At 44.6% G+C, this 19,534-nt stretch overlaps 2 protein-coding genes across 2 annotated transcripts; one reads left to right on the plus strand and one right to left on the minus strand.

Moving 5' to 3' along the window:
- Nucleotides 1-609: 609 nt before the first annotated feature.
- Nucleotides 610-14,085, plus strand: pdzph1 (PDZ and pleckstrin homology domains 1). Its single transcript, XM_064308857.1, has 13 exons — nucleotides 610-758; nucleotides 2,169-2,270; nucleotides 3,308-5,812; nucleotides 6,188-6,367; nucleotides 6,736-6,900; nucleotides 7,588-7,758; nucleotides 8,568-8,672; nucleotides 9,963-10,141; nucleotides 10,366-10,523; nucleotides 10,777-10,819; nucleotides 11,593-11,779; nucleotides 12,516-12,651; nucleotides 13,131-14,085. Exons 2-13 carry the CDS (start codon nucleotides 2,207-2,209, stop codon nucleotides 13,228-13,230), a joined length of 3,993 nt encoding a protein of 1,330 aa, XP_064164927.1. The 5' UTR covers nucleotides 610-758; nucleotides 2,169-2,206; the 3' UTR covers nucleotides 13,231-14,085.
- Nucleotides 14,086-14,906: 821 nt separating this feature from the next.
- On the minus strand, nucleotides 14,907-16,795 carry LOC135239519 (lysozyme C-like). Its single transcript, XM_064308217.1, has 4 exons — nucleotides 16,445-16,795; nucleotides 15,838-15,996; nucleotides 15,408-15,486; nucleotides 14,907-15,230 (listed from the first exon to the last, which is right to left on the minus strand). The coding sequence occupies exons 1-4, from the start codon at nucleotides 16,569-16,571 to the stop codon at nucleotides 15,164-15,166; spliced, it is 432 nt and encodes a 143-aa protein (XP_064164287.1). The 5' UTR covers nucleotides 16,572-16,795; the 3' UTR covers nucleotides 14,907-15,163.
- Nucleotides 16,796-19,534: the final 2,739 nt, after the last annotated feature.

Below are 19,534 nucleotides of genomic sequence, written 5' to 3' on the forward strand. Positions count from 1 at the left end.
ATTAGGTGCTCCTCTAATGGAGAAGTGCCCCTCCAGTGGATAAAATGTGATGCAGTGCTGTAAAGGGTGTCCCTACATGCGTGAGAATGTGGGGAAGTTTCCTAATGGATGACCCTCCAGTGGAGAAAATGTGATGTGGTGCCATATAGGTGCCCTTACAATGGGATAAACTTGAGGTGCCCTACAGGTGCCTTTCTGATGAAAAAACTGCCCCATGTCGTGCAGTAGGTGCCCTTTTTATTTTTTCGCCCCTGACCTTCAAACAGCCTGAGTCCGTCACTGCTCACAGATATTAAGCTTTATTGCAAAGACTACCATCTCTACCTTATTTAAAATGATCAGTGCCAGGATTGGGACCAATTCCACATCAATCAGTTCCCTTCAGGAAATGAACTTAATTTTAATTCGCAAAATGAAATATGTCAGTAAAGTCCCCCCCAATCAATTAATTGAATTTCGGTTCATTCCTGAATTCACAAAATTAAAGTGGAATTGATCACAACTCTTCTTCCACCGCATTGTACTTAGATACTGCATACACTGGAACAACAGTGACATCACAAGTGGTTCACAAGATTACATCCAATAAGCTGCTTCAGGGCATTAGAACACAAATAGTAACAATAAGATCTAGAACGGACATCAAGTGCCGCCCAGTACTGTTCCGTCTTTTTTTACAAACTCTCTTTATGACTTGTAAAGCGTGCCTTGCTGTATCATTGATGCTAAGAAGTTTTCAAGAGAGGAATTCCTCTAAGGTAAGTTTTCGCATATTATACCCCCTTTGGTCTGGGTTTCTGTTTGATGCCAAAAGCTGCTCTGGCATAATTGTCTGGTTAACCACAACATGCACGTTTATGTAGCATAAGAGAGTGCACAGCTGTGGCTGAGAAGTTCCTGTGTTTGAGGGGTACATTTTCCACGTCTGAATTATGGAAATTAATTTTGATCTTTTTTAAATACCATTGTGTTTTAAATACCAAATATTAAGACAGCACTGATATATATCAACTGCGATAAGTGACTGTGATGCTGAAATCCAGCTCCCAACAAGCTTATTTTTTTTATTATGTTCATGTTTTGTTGATTACTTTGGTCATAGTTCATTGTGTATTAAAATGCTGGAAAGGGGATCAGACAGTTTGTTTGTCTCTTCAACTGGCAAAAAGAATGAAAATTCTCTGTTCAGGCAGCCAATCAAATGCAGTTATTGTGCTACCTGTGTCATTTATGAACATTAGTACATGATTTCATCAGCTTCACAAGAATTCTAATGTATACATGAAATAATGTGCTCAATAGCTCAGACTGCAATAACAGAATAATACTCAGTATTATGTGATTAGTATTAAAAATGATCAGGACTGCAAGTCAATTTTTAAATGTCAGCCATTCAGTCCTTTTGCCTTGGAATCTCCTTTAATTCACATTTATTCAGGTGTTATTTATGGGTCCCTTCATCCAGGGGATAAATAAATAAATCTATTGATTAAGACAGATGAAGTTAAGAAGGGATAAGAGAATTAACCACTTGCTGTAAGAATGTGTATGAAGACTGCATCACGTTTCTCTGGTTTAACGCGACTGATTGGACAGAGATTTAACGCACCTGGTGTTCCAGGCTTAATTCAGTCCTGATTACAGGAGGAGAATGAAAACCAGCGGTGCTACTGGCCTTCAGGACCAGATCAGAATCAGAATTATTTATTCGCCAAGTACGATTTGAGTATCCCCCGCTCTACATTACTGAATGTACATTCAGTCTACGTACCCTGGGGCAGTGGCTGTCGAACACAGTCCTAGGGGAACCCCTGTGCATGATGGTTTTCATTCCAACCACAACTGTCTATCCCAAAATTTTGACAAACTGTTGTTTTTTTCATAATTATACTTCATGTTTTGAGGGATTCCTTACCCTCTTAAGCCACTTTCTGCCTATCCATGCCAAGAAGAATCAAGTCCCCTACTCACATCGTGCTATATTGGACAAGAAAAAATTAACAGCTTGTTAAAGTTCTGGGATTACAGTTGTGGTTGGAATGAAAGCCAGCATATACACAGGGGTTCCCCAGGAAGGAGGATATGAATGAAAACCACAGCATTAGGGAACCTGGTACAGATAGGGCATGAGTTAAAGCTTTGCCTTTTGTCTCTTGTGGTCATCACAGCACACCCTGCACGGAGGCATCAGAAACAAAGGAGGACCATGAGTAAGAGGAGGAGGAGGAGGAGAAACAGCCTCAGGAGGAAGAGCTCCAGATGCACGAAACGTGAGTGCCGGTCGTTAGCCTGACCCAAGGCGGAACGCGTGTCAAGGTTAATCCCCCATAATTACTGTCTGAGTCACACTTCGTTCCCATGACTACTCCTGGCCACCTGCCAGTGCTTACAGGCCAACGAGGAGCAACTGAAAAAATCAGTCTTTACGTTAGGAGGCATTTACCAAATTCAATGTTCCATACTTTTTTCATATTCAAAGAACCACACTTTACTCGATTTATGAGGTCTGCTTTTTATTTAATTTGTTTTATAAAACAAAAACATATTGCAATGTTTTTACTGTTTTTATTGTCCTTGGTTCACCCTACTGGAACTACAATCACACACAAAGCGTACGTTTCTCGCTTGCCTTGCCAACAATACAAAAACCATCAATTACAGTCTGGGAAAAAGACTATGTTACTGAATGCTGAAGATGTCATTGCAGCCAAGTAAAACTAATTATAATAGAAAGCAAATGCATGTCCATGCATTTTTGATCTATATCCTGACTTGCTTTCCAAAATAATGTCAATTGTGAGAAATGCTTAATTAAGGGAAAACAAATTAGGATGATTTTTCTATACTTGTATCGATTATGGCAAGATGGACAAAAGATAATATTTAGATTTCTGGGTTTGGTTGGGAATTGTTGAATTTGGTAGGTCCACTTCTGTGCTTCTGCTGAATGGTGTTCTCACTTTGACAAAACCGTATTTGATAAAAATATTCATTTTGTTGGCAAGACATATGGTGCAGTCCATACGGTGGCCATGTTTGAATCTCCCGGTCTGGGCAAGGTTTAGATCCCCCACCATGGCACCTCCTGAGTTGTGATCCCTTATCCATCTGTTACCTTGTCTGCTTCCTACCTGCAAAAATATGAAAGTAGCCTGTCAGCTGTCCTTTTTTAAAAAAAAATACCCCTTTTGTTGTACAAACAAAAAGCATTATGTATTAATAAAGTTATTTGTATCCTAGCCAATTAATAGCATTCTTGGGCTGAAGGCCAACTGACAAAAATGACAATTTTTCTGTTCCTTTACAGACAGCCAATCCCAATATACTTCTCAATCTCAAAGCCAAAGCTCCAATAATAACAGTGGTGTGTACAAAAGGGACCAGCTGGAAAAAGGGGAAAGTGATTCTCTGCGACCGGAGAGTTTTTTCGCCGATTCAGACGCGGGTGAGGACACGGGGTACGAGGCTGACAGCACAGAAAAGAGGTTCAGGGCGAGCGGCTCGGAAAGTGCGCCTCAGGACGACTCAAAGAGCCCCGGGTCAGAGGTCGAAGAGGCAGACGGGGGCGTGCGGATCACGACCTTGGTGAGGGTCGACGACTGCGAAGTGTCGTCCTCGAGAACCGTGCTCCAGAACCCCTGCGAGTCCGCAGGCCGAGACGAGGCCCGCGGGTCGGTGTCGGTCACCACGACCAAAGTCACCTGCTCCAGATCCAAGGTGGAGGTGGAAATAAACGAAGTCATGCACTCGGACAGCTCGGACATCAAAACCACCCTCGTGGTCCGGGACAGAACCGGGAGGAGGAAAGGGGACGGCTCGAGAAGCCGATGGGACGACCGGGCCGCCCCCAACAACGAAAAGCCGAGCCAGCCTTACTCTGCGAGCCACAACTTCGACGCTGCCACCTGTGGGCACCACAGGCAGTGCAAGAGCAAGAACTATAAACTCAGCATCTCTGAGATAAACACTGACCTAACAGAGCTTGCAAATAGTCAAGTCCAATCGGGTCATCAGGAACAGAGGCTATGCTGCAGGAGCTGTTGCGAGGAGGGGATTTATGGCCACAACTATGTACTCAGAGAGAGGTTCTCCAGTATGTCCGCTCTGTCGGACACCTGCCTCCGAGTGGCGGAGCAGCCGCTAACAAGCACGGTGAACAGTGCGGCGTCGACGGACATCCCGCTTCCTCGGGAGTTTGTCGACAAAGGTTTCAACCCGCTGGACGACCTCACCGAGAACATATCTTCTTGTCAGATTGTCTCTGGTGATAATTTTGACAACCGGGGAGGAAGGATGGCCTCCACTGCTCCAGCCAGACCCAGTGACTCGGGGGAGAAAGCGGAATCTCTTTGCCGGGACTCGCGAGAGCGTGAGAGCCTCGGCGACGGGGAGGAACTCCTAGAACGTCTTTCCGGGTCGGACGCCTACGGTACGCTGCTCCCGGGGCACGGTATGCCCGTGAGTCGGTCCAGCTACACCAAAGAGTTCATCCACAACCACGACGGAACCAAGAGGTTGCGCAACAACAGCGTCGCCATTTTGGAGACCAAGCCCAGGATGGCGCATTACTTTGAAAGGCCACCCAAGAGGAGGCAGACTTTTCCCGGGCCTACGGACTCCCACGGCAAAATGGAGGAAGGCATGTCCTCTTGCAGGGAGTCGTTCTCCTCCGGTATGCTCTCCCCCTTCTTCCTGCAGTCTCTCCCTCTGCAGGCCGAGAGGCTGGGCAGGTTCTACATGGACGACGAAGGGTCTTTTCCCTTTTCGGAAGACAGCCGCAAATCCTCAGGGGGCAGCTCCGGTTACAAGGCGAGCTCCAGTAATTTCAACGGCTACAGCTACGGGGCCGACAGTTCTACCTGCGGTAATGGCAGAAGCTGCTTTTGCCCATGCAGGGCTGGGGAGGACCAAGAGGAGACATTCAGCTCAGGACAGGACGCTCAACATGGGCAAGTGTTAAATCAGATGGCTGCGCCAGTCTTGATAGCGGTGACGCCACCTCACGGTGATTCATACACGGACGCGGCTGATCCTGGCAATGAACAGCTGGAGCACAGCGAGGTCGCAGAGAGCGGGTTCGACGAGGAGATGCCAGAGGTCGAGGAGCTGCACCATGAGTTTGCAGCGAACAACCTCATTCTTAAGCAGCGGGATTTGCTCATTCAGGTCACGCCCCCTTCCCTGAGCGGCTCCGAGGAGCACATTGTTGAGGACAGCTGTGAGTCAATCATTCTCAGGGAAGGCGTGGCCAATCCCAAGCCCAACCAACCAGAAACCATTGCCAGCACTGACTTTCTACCAGATATGAGAAAGGGGTCGGTGATGACTAGCATCATCGGGGGCTGTGAGCGAAGGTCTATTCAGAATGACACAGAGCCCCTGGAAATAATGGAGAACCAGAGAGAGTTATCCAGTGTTGTTCTTGAAGCACCCTCTATGTCGTCTGCACAGGACATGGAGGATAAGGAGGAGGATGGACATAGCGAACCGTTGAGTGAAATGGAATCCACCCCCCGGAGGTCTCTCACTGTCGAGTCAAACGACTCGATCCAGACCCTCGTGCAGGAACACGAGGCGATGGAACCTTCCGGAAGTCCAACAGAGACTCAGGCAGGGATGAACTTTGGGCCTCCATCACTGCGAGATGCCCACAGAGGCGCTGAGGACGAAGGCAATACAAAGATGGGGGATGTAGTCACAGCTGCGACAGACACAAACGGGTCCTCCCACGAATCCCAGGACTCCGGGGTAACAGATTCCAAAACAAGGCTGCAGCAAACAGACTCAGGTGAGAGGCTAAGCATGGCAAGATGTACATTTGATGTAAATAGCAACATTTATTTAAAAAAAATACTGTGTACTGGGAGACACAGGCCCAGATTTAATGCAACCAGTGTTTGTTTATACTTAAGTTTGAGTAGTGTCACAAGTTTTGGCACCCTTAAGTTTGAGTAGTGTCACAGAAATATGTATGCACTGCATCTGGGAATTGATGAGTCAGACACTGTGCAGCTAGAAGATACCATTATTGCAACTTTTTACAATGAGGTTAAAATGTACTTTTGACCCAAACTGATTGAAATGTTCCAGTTACATTGTCTATAGGTGTTTCCACAGGAGAAATAGTAAGCATGTTTTGTGACCAAATTGTCCAACAGTTTTCCTTTTCTCTGACTTTACTTTGCAGCCCCCACAGATGTAAAGACTGAAGTGAAGGAACGCCTGAGACCCCCGGTGGACCTCGTCCTGAAGGACCAGGAGGACGTTGTGGACCACTGGGCAAAGAGACGCAAGCTCTTCAAGGAGAGCAAACAGTGGAGCTCCGCTGGAGGAAGCTCCCTCACCAGCAACATTACAGAGGAGTCGGGTATGAGCTCAACCACCAGGGGGCGCAACACATTAAAAATCGAACAACTCAAGATCAAGTTGAATGCCGAGAGTGAGAGAAGGAGCATGCAAAGGTTATGGTCAAGGGCAGGTGTGCCAAAATGCTAGTGTGAGCCTAGTTTTTATGAATTGTGGTGCAGTAAACCATCTGACAGGCTATACGTCGATTTTATTAAAGTTATGAGAAAAGCCAGTAAGTGTCAGATTAGGCATGTGAACATCGCTACTTTGAATGAACAGGGCTGTTCATGTTGCGTCTCTCAGTAAAAAAAATTACTGCTCAGAGCTGGAGTGTGATAGCACTCAGAGGAAAGTGGGTTTTTTTTTTTGCTGTTTGCGGCCGCACAGTGACCTCAGACGACGGTCGCTCGGTGGACGTGTCCGCGCGCGACATGGAAGAGAGGGGCTTCTACACGGAGACGTTCCACTCGGCCTCCTGGATTTACCGCGGAGACGACACCCACCCCGCCGGCAGCCCCCGTTGCCTCAGCACGCGACCCCGCCCAGTGACAAGTACAGCCCCCACTATACAAAACCCACTATTCAGTGCAGCAAGGCATTGGTGACTAACTGTAAATTAGTCCACAGTATATATTATTAAAGGGATTGAATTTATCTCTTACAGTAAACATGTATTCCATTTTAAATTGTCTTCATTTTTCATTTGAACAGACACTAAATATTAATGATTTAATTTGTTCAAATTAAACTCTAGAACTGATAAAACTCAAAATTGATATAAAATGAAATAGGTTAAATCAATTTAATCACTAATGCATGTAAAATCATGGTTATTCATTGAGAACACGACCTGAAAATTCTATTATAGTTCATTTTGCTAATCCCTTTTATGAATTTAAAAGCCTCAATCAAACCCTTCCTTTCACTAAGCTTGAAGAGATTGTATCATAAGTCTTTCCTCATAACTTTTACATTTCCAGCAAGGACAAATTTTTGATAGCCTTTCTTTGAGATTTTTCCGGAGCGTTTATATTTTTCTTATTGTGCAGATCGGACGCTTGATCAGTCCATCGAGATTAACTACAGAGCAATGCCGTTATGGTATAGGGTTCGCTTCCTTGCTTTCTGGGGGATTGGGCCTGGTTTTTGGCCGCAATTTTCCTTTGGCTACTCTGTAACAAAATAGATTTGATTAGGGATTGCTCACAGAACTGCTCTGACCTTTGACCTCTTCCACAGTTCGAGAGCGGACGGTCAGGATCAGCAAAGGCACAGGGGACTACCCCTGGGGGTTCCGGATCCAGTTCTCCAAACCCATCGTGGTCACGGAAGTCGACACAAGTGAGTACAGTGGAGCAGGCGAGCACAAGGGTGGCTGCCAGCATACAGATCACTATGATACTGCATACAGCAAGGGGGGCTTCAACTAGTTTTGATCCAGGGACCCCCCCACCTAGGGCTCAAAGGCATCCTGGGGGCATTTGAGAGTCCGACCCCCCTACGAGACCTTCAGCGGCCCCCATTGAAAACCCAGGGTATACACTACACTCAAGGCCAAAAATACCCTATGTATGGAATAAATTGGGTTTTTATCAAATAATTGTATGATTTATTTACATTTGGCACAGCAAGGTAGACACATCTTGAGCCTGAGGAAACTACTTCTTGAGTTGCTTAAAGGGATAGTTCACTTTCTGGAGTTTTAATTTAACTCTGGAGGGTTTGCGTTCCCACCCTGATTACTACAGTGTCTTAGCAGGAACAGCCATACCGCAGCACCCCCCAGCCAGCAATTCTGAGTGAACCCTAAAGCTGTTCTCTGCTATTCTGCAAACTTTGGTGTTGACTCTAGCTTGCATGCAATCCCGCTGAACTTGGGTATCGTCAGGACTGCCTCCAAGGTGGCGGTAGATAAAATTTCGTACTGAGAATAAAAAAGCGTACTGAGAAATGTACTGTAAATGTAACGTACTGAGAAATTCCTCGTATGGGTAAACCTACTTGGCAATAAAACCTGATTCTGATTCTGATTCTGATTCTGAAAAGGTCGCTCTACGAGTTGACGGTGAAGGGATTAGAGGGGTGTCTCGGGGGGCACTGCACCCTGACTGCTGCCCACAGCCCTGAAGGGTTAAACGCAGAGGACAAGTTCCCCTGCAGGGTTCGATAAAGCCTCTCTCTCTCTCTCTCTCTCTCTCTCATTCGTGTCTTACCTTCAGACGTCCGCTGGGAGCGGACTCTGGTGGGGGACACGGTCCTGTCGGTGAACGGGACGGACGTGACCAGCGTGTCGCATTCCGAAGCGGCGGAGCTGGCCAAGCAAGGTGGGGGGTGCGCGGGGGTGGGGGATGGGGGGATGGGGGTGGGGGTGGGGGTGGGGGTGGGAGGAGCTCGCTCAGATCAAGGGATGCCAGATTTACCCCCTCAAAAAAACTGCTTTACTACAACACGCAAACTGCAGGTAGGCGATATGATGCAACGTTCCAATAACTCACATCGGGGGAAAAAAAGTCCGATTTTTTAGATCAGATGTTAGGGCTTGACTTTACAATGTGAGAGGTCACAATTAAAGGCTTTTTTTTTTTGCAGATTTTAGATCATTTCTAAATCAGAGCAATGTTTTTTATTACAAAATACCAAGACTTCTTGTACTAGTACTAAGACTTCCCAAACAGAGACCAGAATTACATTTCATAACCAATGCACACCATAAAATATTTTTTTAGTTTCTCCCTACCACTTCATCGTCAGAGGTTTATTTTTAAATACAGCACCCTGAAATTAGCAAAATGTCCTAGTACTCCTACTACTAATCCAGCATTGGTCTGACAAACAGAGCAAAGAATAAATGTCAAACAAAAGTCATAAAGACTAGAAGAACGTCTACTAAATAAGCAGAGTAATGGACTCATGGACAGAAAGAGAGACGGTAGGATCAGAAATGGATATGCAGCTTCCTTTGCTTTTTATTCCCAGAAGGAAGGGTGTCATCACACCCTGATTTGCCAAGAAGGTAATGCACAACAGCTGCTCTCAGTGAGTAATTAGCGGTTAATTTCCAAGGCTCTGATCAGCTGCTGATCCACATAGCCCTATGCTCAGCCAAGTCAGAAGAATCTCACACTGCATTAATACCAAATAAAGAAGAAATATTGAATTGAGCAGAAATAAAATAACACGCACTAAACTAACTAGCAAACACTATAGCATGTAGATGACTGCTACACAATAAAAACTGTTAAAACGCATTGGGTACTTACACTGTCAACAAGGATGGGTTAATATCCAACACACTTTTTGTGTGACTCCTTTTGAGTTACCTTAAACACATTTTGTGTCAAAGTAACTGCTTTTGTGTTACAAATATACAATTTAGGTGTTACAAAGGGAGACTTTTTTTTTTTTTTTTACACAGACTGTATTTGAAAGTAAAACAAAATGCATTGTCCTTAACTTGACACTAACTAGAGGTCTGTTAAAACACGACACGTGTTGTTTTACCATGTATGTTTTGAGAGTGTAGAAATATGAAAAACTCAACTCAGGATAATTTGGGATCTGAACATGGTCTGAACCACTCTCTCCCCCTCCTCTTCCTCCATCTTCCTCTCTAGGGCGAGATGTTCTGACCCTGACCATTGGCTCAGACATCAGCCGCCACCCCAGCACCCCAAGACCGGCATGTCGGGGGTACCTGCACAAGCGCACCCAGTCGGGCCTACTGAAGGGCTGGAGGAAGAGGTGGTTTGTGCTCAAGCACGACTGCTGCCTGTACTACTACAGACGCAAGAGGGTGAGCAGCCAGCTGGCTGCACAATATGACGATGGGGGGGTAAAGTGATGATGATGATGGCGGTGGTGGCGATGGTGGGGATGATGATAATGGTGAGGTTGACAGTGGAGATAATGATGAGGATGGTGATGCTGATGGTGGAGATAATGATGATGACAGTGGGGATGATGGAGATGATGATATTGGTAGTGATGATAATCCCACCTACTTTTGCTTTTATGTAGGATGAGGGGAAGACCTGCGCTTTGTCAGCCATGAAGCTAGAGGGCGCTGAAGTTGGGCCGGACACCAGCTTGGGGAAACCCTTTGTGTTCAAGTGTAGCCCACTGTCCTGTGCCCGAGTCTATTACTTCTGTGCCACATCAAACCAAGAGATGAAAAGGTAAAGGGGACATATTTATGGACCCACAAGTGAGGGTCTGACCTGGGTCAATATGTATGGACTTTGGACATTGACAAAATTCCTGGTGATTACTCACAATATTTGCAGATATGTCTGATTTTTTAGCTATATTCAGAACGAAGTTGTTCTTTCCCGTCATTTAACAGAAAGCAATAGAGTTCTAGAACACCGACTTGGAATTCCAAAAGGCCTACTCTTCAAAGGGTTAACACCCCTATTGCTTGTGTTTCAGGTGGCTAGAGGCTATGGACAGAGCTGTTCAACCTCCCCCTCAGGTACTGTCCTTTTACCACCATTCTACACCTTTACATTACAGGCATTTATCAGACAGACACTCTTATCCAGAGCGACTTACACAGCTTTTGATTTTTTTTTTTTAGCATCGTATCCATTTATACAGCTGCATATATACTGAATCAATGCAGGTTATGTATCTTGCTCAAGGGCACAACGGCAGTGTCCTACCTTTTGGTTAATAAACTGCCACCTACCTTAACTATTTACTACATCAGTGGAATAAAGGATATAATCTTGCTTAAATTCATGGGTCAAATTGTCCTCAAGTGTCAGAGTACTGAGGCAAGATTCAGTCAGAACAACCTGTGACCCCATTTATGCTTCAGTTTAACCGCAATGTGTTTTGCACTTTAACTTTGAGTATGGAATAAACTGAGTGACTGTTTTTTTTGCATAATCTCAAATATGATTATAACATCTGCAAGAAATTTCTATATGACTGCAGTCGACCTGGGTCAAATATGTATTTGTTTTGGATTAAAATACTTTTCTGTGCTTTATTGATCTGGTTTGGTGTACCGGGACCAATAAAATACTCTCAAAAACTGCAAACCCCGCCTTCTGGTCACATTGGCAGGCTCAATTACACCAGGCAAGATCAACAGAGCACAGAAAAGTGTTTGAATCCAAAAGAAATACGTATTTGCCCCAGGTCTGGACTGCAGCCGTGGGAGAGCTTCTCATGACTCCACGCCGAAAGGTCGAAGGTCACGGGGGTGGGTAACACTCACCTCGTTTCCCGCCGTTTCAGAACCACGTGTGGATCGACGTCGCCCGCCACAACTCCAGCCTGCCCCCTCTGGCCATCAAGAGCCCTGAATGCCTGGGCCTGCTGCACCAGCTGGACGGAAACAAGGACTTCTGGGTGCAGCACTACTGCATACTGAAGGACGCGTGCCTTTACTTCTACACCGGGATACGCTCCACTCACGCCATGGGTAACGTATCTCCGCTATAAATCTGACCCTTTTGTGTTAATAACACGATTGTTTGCACAGCACTTTTTTTTCCCCCACAATGCTTTGCGGCCCAGTGCATTAAATTGAATTTCTTGTTCACTCCCTGAAGTGGAATTTGGCCCCACCCACGGCAGGACTAATGTCCAACCATTGTCCTCGAATGGGGTATGCCCATGATGACGGAATGTTTAAACAAAGGCAATACATTCTTTTTTACGTGTTTCTGAAGGAAACCTGGAACAACGGTATAAGCAACCCCAGACAGTGGCTCAGACCAACTTGTGAAAAAAATTGTATTCTAATGCAATTGATATGAACTAATTATATGTCAAGTATTCTTAAGTATAAAATAGTATACTTCAGGTATACTTCTGCATACTATTTTTACATACAAGTAATGTTAATTTCCAAGTGCCTTTAAGATCTCCAAATGTTCATTCCCAAATCCCTTCAAGACCTCCAAATGTTCATTCCCAAATCCCTTTAAGACCTCCAAATGTGAATTCCTAAATTCCTTTAAGACCTCCAAATGCTCATTCCCAAATTCCTTTAAGACCTCCAAATGCTCATTCCCAAATTCCTTTAAGACCTCCACATGTTCATTTCCAAATTCCTTTAAGACTTCGCTTGTTCGTTCCCAGACTCCTCTGAGATCTCCACACGCTGATTTCCTCTTTCTCTGTTAAACTGCCAACGCGCTGGTTTCTGCCCGCAGGGGGGATCTTCCTGCAGGGCTACACAGTCTGCGAGCAGGCCAACGGATCCCGGTGCTCCACCATTGAGCTCAAGCCGCCATCGGAAGAGTTTAAATCCTTCTACCTCTGCGCTGAGAGCGCGACAGAAACCAAGCGGTAAGACCTGCCCCCTCAATCAAGACCTGCCCCTTTACTTACGTCAATAAGTAAAATATACATTAAAGATCTTATGCCCATGACAGGAAGGTATCTTTATTCGTATGTAACAATATAATACGTAATTTTCGGATTTTTAAAGGGACATATTTCAAAACAAAATTGATCATTCAGGTGAAAAAAAAACAAATATACGTGTCCACTGCACAACAAGGAGAATTAGGTAAAGAATCAAATCAAATTTATGTGCATTCTGTGTGTGTGTGCCTAGACAGTTTCTCACAAAAGAAGCTGTTGTTATCATTAGTTTATTTCTTGAAAAATATTTGTCATCTCTTATTGAACAAAGTGATACAAAAATAGGTTTGGATTATTATTAATAACAATAATAATTATAATTAATACAAAAAAGGGTCTGTCACTGTGTAATGTTTAACACCTTCTTTGAGTAAAGCCTCGTGCTTCGGTCATATTTACAGATGGATTTCGGCGATAAAAGCGTCGATAAGTAAATGGGTGCTCCTGCACCAGGCGATCGAGGAATTCATGAGTCGCCCGGCGGAAGAGACCAGAATGTGAGGCTGGCGGAACTTCTCAAGACCACCAGCAGATGGCGACCTCGTTTCCTGCAAGCGCCAACACGCCCTCCAAACACGCTAGAATCGAGAGGCTTAGTGTGTCTGTTTAGATTTTATAACAGTGGGCAAACACACATACATACTTTTTTTTTGGGGGTGGAGGTTGACTCTGAGGAGCTACATCAAACCCTGGTCACCCCACCCCTGAGCAAGCAGCAGTGTGATCTGCAACGAGTCACACAACGCTTTCCGATCAGGTGATGCATCGAGCACATCTGCACCACACCAGTCTAGTTGAGGCCGTGCTGCAGGTGGGGTTGTCTGGGCCGAGTGAAAATTCTAAGCCCATGAAAGAGGCCCCATCCCGTTGAACTGGGCAACGTAGAGTTTACCTCGGATGCTCGTGGCTTTGTGAGACGCTGGAACGACGATAAACCCATCAACTGGCGCATCAGATCCGTTGTACTGGATGAGAATGGACTTCTGTAGCTGAAGAGAGGACCTGTCTGCTAACTGTGTTCTGTAGACCTCGGCATTAATCAAAGACACGTGAGCTTCCGTGTTCAAAGTTCTGTACACTGGCCCTTCCGCAACGCTGCATTTGTAAGAAACCGTTTTGTTGACGCAAGCAGTTGCACCACCACACCACTAGTTGGAGCCAGAGCTTCAGCCTCATCCTGCAATGGCTCTAATTGCCTGATTAGCGGTCATAGTTCAATGGCAAACTATTGAAATTACCCTGTTTTGATAGGTGTTATTGTTTTCCTTTTTCAGTGCAGCATTTATTCATTTCTTTGTTATGAATTCATCAAGAGTAATTAAATGTCACTTCTTTGAAAATTGAAAAGGAAAGAAGTTTGTAGATAAACACTCTACAATTATTCTGTTCATATTTACACCTTCTGGAAGCATGCTTTTATTGCCCAAGTAGCTTTGGAGTTGTCAAAATATCTCTCATTGTACACAAAAACTTGGCCAATCAAACATATACACTAAAATGGAAGTAATATCAAAAGCTCCAGAAAATGTAGGATGAGTCATACGCTGGTGTGACACCCCTGGGAGAGAGATGCGGCAGTTCGGGGAAACACCGTATGGAGAGAGAGAGCGCACCCACACTAAAACAAACAAAGACAAAAGAAAATAAAACAGAGTGACAGCTTTTCAGCTCACCGCTCCTAGCTGGCCAGCTTTTCAACGGCGGATTTTCTTCCTTTTTGTGCACAGACAAACGAAACTCAATGAAGTCTTGGTATGTATGTGCTCCTGGTCTTGGGACTGAACTGTGGAGAGAAACACACCTTTAAGCACCTGGGCTGATTAGTTAACGCAACCCAGGTGCGTGTGCTCTCTCCACCAGTCGGCGTTGCCGAGACCAATCCGCTTCTCCAGCAGACCGATCACTTCAACATGATGTTAACTTTTTCAGGAGGGGAGCTGATGTATAATAACAGCAAAGTTTAGAACAAAAACAGTTTTAGAAGTCGCACTCATTCCCAAAACTTTAAATTGTGGTTTGCAAAGGGTATTTTTACATTTTCTGTTTGCCATACAAGCAAGGTGTGACCTCAAACCTCTCTCACATGTAAGCAAACATGCTCTTTACAATATCCGAGCAGACATTAAGCCATGCCAAGAAACTAAGATGTTGTTAAAAAAAGAACAACAACAACAATGTGCAAATGCTATTTATGTCTTTATTGAAGTAATTTAGCCAATGAAAGCAAAAGGGTTGATGGGAAAAAATTAAATGTAGCAATTTTTTGCAGAAGCTTTATATCTTACTCATTTTTAATACAGACAAGCAAGGGAATCAAAGACAAGTGTTACACCGTTGAGCCTTTGTGGGGGCGTCGGGTTTGGAAAATCATAAGCGAGTGATCACAGAAGAGGGAGGGAAGGAGAGAAGGTGCTTCTCCTGCTGGGTGCCTGTCTCACACCCCGCAGCCCGCGACGTACTGGCTGAGGTCTTTTCCACGACAGCGGTTCCGCCAGGCCACCCTAACGGGCAGAGTCACAGTTATCAGGATGACATCACACCATTACGAGCTCGACCACAGAAATGCTCCCGCATAACGGTGGAAGTAATTGTGGGTACGAGCGTGATGTCTTAATGTAAATGCATCTCAGATAAAGCATTCGAAGTCCGATGCACAGTGACACAGCGCGTGTTCTTACCATGCGCTGATCCCGTTGGGATCTCTGACCACACGCTTGGCACACGTAATCGCAGCGCTGATGTCTGAGGACAGCAGTCCTATCAGGAGCAAAGGCGGAGAGATAGAGTGTTAAAAACATGCAACCCTCTATGGAGGTCCGGGCTCGTGCTGGAATCATGGAAAACATTACAAATGGAGGAAATCAAGGAAATGGCAAAAAATGGGGAAAGTCACAGAATCCGTGGCACCTGCAACTTCTGTAACAAACACCCAGCCTTACTGATCTCAGTATATCCCAATCACATCATGATATCTCCATCATTATTCTATGAAATCTTCACATTGTCATGCTATATTATAGGGGGGGGGGGTCATTTGGCCTGTTTTGTAACATTGGGGGGTTGTAACGCCCCTATCGCCCACATAAATTATGCCCTTGCCCCACTTACTGGAGCACGGGATATTACAGCCGTTTGAAGTGGGGGTCACGCCATTGTTACACCACCAGCGACTGTTGATCTGGAAGATGCCGTAGTCCGTCGACCCGTCGGTGTTGCGGTTAGTGACGGCCGTGTTGTAGTTTGACTCCCACTTGGTCAAGCAGACCCCTGAGAGGGCAAGAACCCACAAAATGATTTACAAAGTGCTTTCATTTGATGCCTCTTGTACCTGCATGACATGGAGCCATTCAAAACTAAGTGCAGATAGCTTTGTGCAGCATGTTACTGTACTGCAGCCCGTCCATGACAAACTTCTCTCAACTCATGGCTTGGAGGCAGTGCCAAGAACAAAAACACACATTCAGTATAGTAAATCCATGATGCATCGTCTTAAGAAGTGGACTGACACATAGTTTACAGATTGAACAGAATTTATGATAATGATTTTCACAAGGATAGCCAGTAGCCATGGATGACAGAAAAATGACTAGCAATGAGCCACTTGACAGCACATTAATTGGTCTGATCATCCTCAAAAATAGCAATACCCCCCCCAAACGAACATTCAAACTTGGAGGAGGACGTCCTGTGACTGTGAGATGTATTCGGTACTTACAGTTTGCCAGTGAGACCCCGCGGTAGCCGTCCATTCCAGCGGCCTTCAGGGTCCTCGCCAGCTCGCACCGCGAAAACACTTTGGCGCTCGCGGCGGCCACGAGCAGGAGAAACACCAGAGCCCTCATTCTGCAGTGACAGATGATTCTGAAGTGACAGTTGATTCTGAAGTGACAGTTGATTCTGAAACGACAGTTGATTCTGAAACGACAGTTGATTCTGAATGCGACCCAACCTTCCACGGCCGTTTAAATAGCCTCGAGAGTAGAGAAGGGGTCAAAACTAACTCGAGCTGTGACTGGCTGGTTCTGTGATTTATTAGTACGTGGTTCAACTTGTGAAAAATCAGAGGTTTGTCCGCCTGTCAGTCATTATGTCCTCTGGCATCGAGGCCAATCTGGTAGGAGTCACACCTCAAATATTTGTTCAGCATACAGTTATCACAGCCATGGCTTTATTAAGACAAGCTGTGTATTGCGTAAATTGGCCTTTACTTTGGGCTTGGCGTCAGTGGATGAGATCTCAACTTGGCAATGGATGAGGATGTTGACCCCCCCAGCCATGAACTTAAATCATGCCTGGCTTTGAAAGTGATGTGTCACAAATCTGGCCATATCACAAAGATACAAACCTGTCTGTTGGATGAGGTACAGTGCAGACCATACAGTATCTGTGAACCCTCTGAGGTTATGCTGATGTAGTCTTGACGGTCTTAATGGTGGTCTGACACAACTGTGTCCACATCCTGGAGAATGTTCTTAATCTGGTTCAACAGTTGAAAATTGGGTTTTCTTCACAATCAAAAGTATTCTCAGGTCATCCACTACAATTCTTTTCCATGGTCAACCTGGTCATTTGCTATTGCTGGGTTCATCAGTGCATTCTTGCTTTTCTCCAATCGGTTTATTCTGACTTCTCAGCGTCAAGATGTCCAGCGATACTGACATTGACACTTCTTTGGTCCTCATGTAGGGGACAACAGCAACAGACTCCAAGTTCAAATGCCACACGTAGAATCAGCTCTAGACCTTTTGTTAGCTTTCCTCTGCATGAACCAATGGTGCAAATACACAGATGGCCAGAAAACAGCTGAGCAACCGATTACTTCTAATGCTTTGCATACTAAGGGTTTCATAGGACAGGAGGGGTAACGGTAATGTCTGTGACGGCACAGGTACATGTGGTTGGGTGGGGGGGTGGGGGGGGGGGGGGAGCGGGGCTGCACCACACCAGTTTGGACACTGGTCAGAGGCTCGGAGATGGGGCAATAGGTTTGCAACAGCACTGGTGGCAGGGCAGGACAGGATAAACAGGGGCCAAAGGACAAAGGGGAAACACTAGAGGAAGTCACAGGAATAAAAGTTATGTGGGGGGCATACGGGGCACGCAAATGCGGTCAGCTGCATGTTCACCCTCAAAGCCACGCTCAAACAGGACAGGGAAGAAAGCGTAAATGCTCTATAAATATTGGAAACTTTCAAATGAAAATTCTGGCAGTAGATCAGCTTATGGACTTCTTGAATGGCCTATGATAATGATAATAGTAGTAATACTAATAATCATAATAAGAAGACTGGCAACACAATTTAATGTAATACGTAGTTATTTAACGGTTTATTAAATTTAATGAAGTATTTAGCCTACGTTTTGCCCCACGCGTGCTCTGTTTCTTTTGTTTTAGCCGAATTTAGGCACAACTGACTCATGCATAGAAAAAAATTAACATAATGTCTCCATTACATTCAGCCCAACATTTTCTCAAATAAATATAATCAGAGCAGAATTAGAAAACAGTAAATACTTGACTCAAATTTCGTTCAAAATGAAACTTTCCTTAGGCCCATAGGCTCCTACTGTACAAGTCAAGAAAGAAGATTTACAGCCTAGTCTGATCAGACCGCGGCGTTGCGTCTATCAAATTTAGTCAAACTGACCACCAAAATGGGTCGGCGCCAGAGGGGTGTGTGCACGTTCTCCAGAACCTTGATACAATTGCATGAATTGCATGAAGAAAGCTTAAATGGCAAACTTTCAGATCAGTTGGAGGAACAATGTGTGTGTGTGTGTGTGTGTGTTTTGGCACAAACCATCAAATTTTGAGGTTTGTTCAAGAGAAAAGGAAAAAAAGAAAAGGGTTGCTGTAAGAACAAGGAACAAAATCCTGCTGGTACCTTTCCAGGAACTCAGAAAAGTTGGTTGAGCAACACGCAAATAGCACAGGTCAGAATATGCAATCACTTTGGGCAGCTTTTATTTTATGCTTTGGGGAAATCCCGGGGGACCCAGCAGAAAGAAAGTTAGGTATTTTCATTTTATTTACGTAATACAACTCTCTTGGATGACTAGAATGTAGAAAAACTAATAAAAATATTATTTTATTTTTTAATGAATGTACACAATAATGCATAGCAGAATGTATATAGCTCTTGAAATTAACCCATTAATGCCCAGATTTTTCCCAGATATTTCTTACATATAATCATTTGCACAAAAAATAAAAATGAAAAAAAAATTCACAGATGGAAAAAGAGTGGTAGAGACTTCGGCAACTTTAGTTCCCCGTGGGCTTAGATGGGTTAAGACCAGAGACTCATGTAACCTAAAGAGGAATAAAATAAAAATAAAATTGGGTTCAGGATGGATGACCTGCTGCCACAGCCGCCATCACTGCCACAGTCCATGCTCCATGCCAGCCTTTGCCTTGTTTATTTATAATAAACTTCACTTCATTTGAAATCGAATGTAAAAGAAACGCAGGTGTGGCAGTTTTACGTCAAACCGTTAAGCCAACACCGCACCCACACCAAACAGTTCAGCCGCTTAGTTTTCGAAGCCTCGCATAAGAAAATGATTAAATTTGTTTACTTTTTTAAAAGTCATTCAATATTATTTCAAGAAAAATATTTACTTTCCAAACTAGTACTTCCAAAATACGTGCAGGAAGGAATGGTTTGATTGGACCCATTCAGTGTATTCTTCGTGGCACCAGAGTTTGAAAATAATGGGAGTAACTAAATAAATCAGTTGAAGTCTTGCCTCTAAAACAGTATACTCCTGCAAATAACAGTGCAGAGAAAGCATAGTATACAAA

This window comes from Anguilla rostrata, chromosome 14 (genome assembly GCF_018555375.3).
Source record: "Anguilla rostrata isolate EN2019 chromosome 14, ASM1855537v3, whole genome shotgun sequence".
NCBI lineage: Eukaryota > Metazoa > Chordata > Actinopteri > Anguilliformes > Anguillidae > Anguilla > Anguilla rostrata.

Excerpts from the sequence above, each read along its gene's own strand:
- pdzph1 (XM_064308857.1), top strand. The coding sequence starts at position 2,207 with ATGAGTAAGAGGAGGAGGAGGAGGAGAAACAGCCTCAGGAGGAAGAGC. Across the intron at positions 2,271-3,307 it reads GAGCTCCAGATGCACGAAAC|ACAGCCAATCCCAATATACT; the intron begins GTGAGTGCCGGT and ends GTTCCTTTACAG. Across the intron at positions 11,780-12,515 it reads ACGCTCCACTCACGCCATGG|GGGGGATCTTCCTGCAGGGC; the intron begins GTAACGTATCTC and ends TTCTGCCCGCAG.
- LOC135239519 (XM_064308217.1), bottom strand. The coding sequence starts at position 16,571 with ATGAGGGCTCTGGTGTTTCTCCTGCTCGTGGCCGCCGCGAGCGCCAAA. Across the intron at positions 15,487-15,837 it reads CTGTAATATCCCGTGCTCCA|GACTGCTGTCCTCAGACATC; the intron begins GTAAGTGGGGCA and ends TGCTCCTGATAG. Across the intron at positions 15,231-15,407 it reads CCCAACGGGATCAGCGCATG|GGTGGCCTGGCGGAACCGCT; the intron begins GTAAGAACACGC and ends TCTGCCCGTTAG.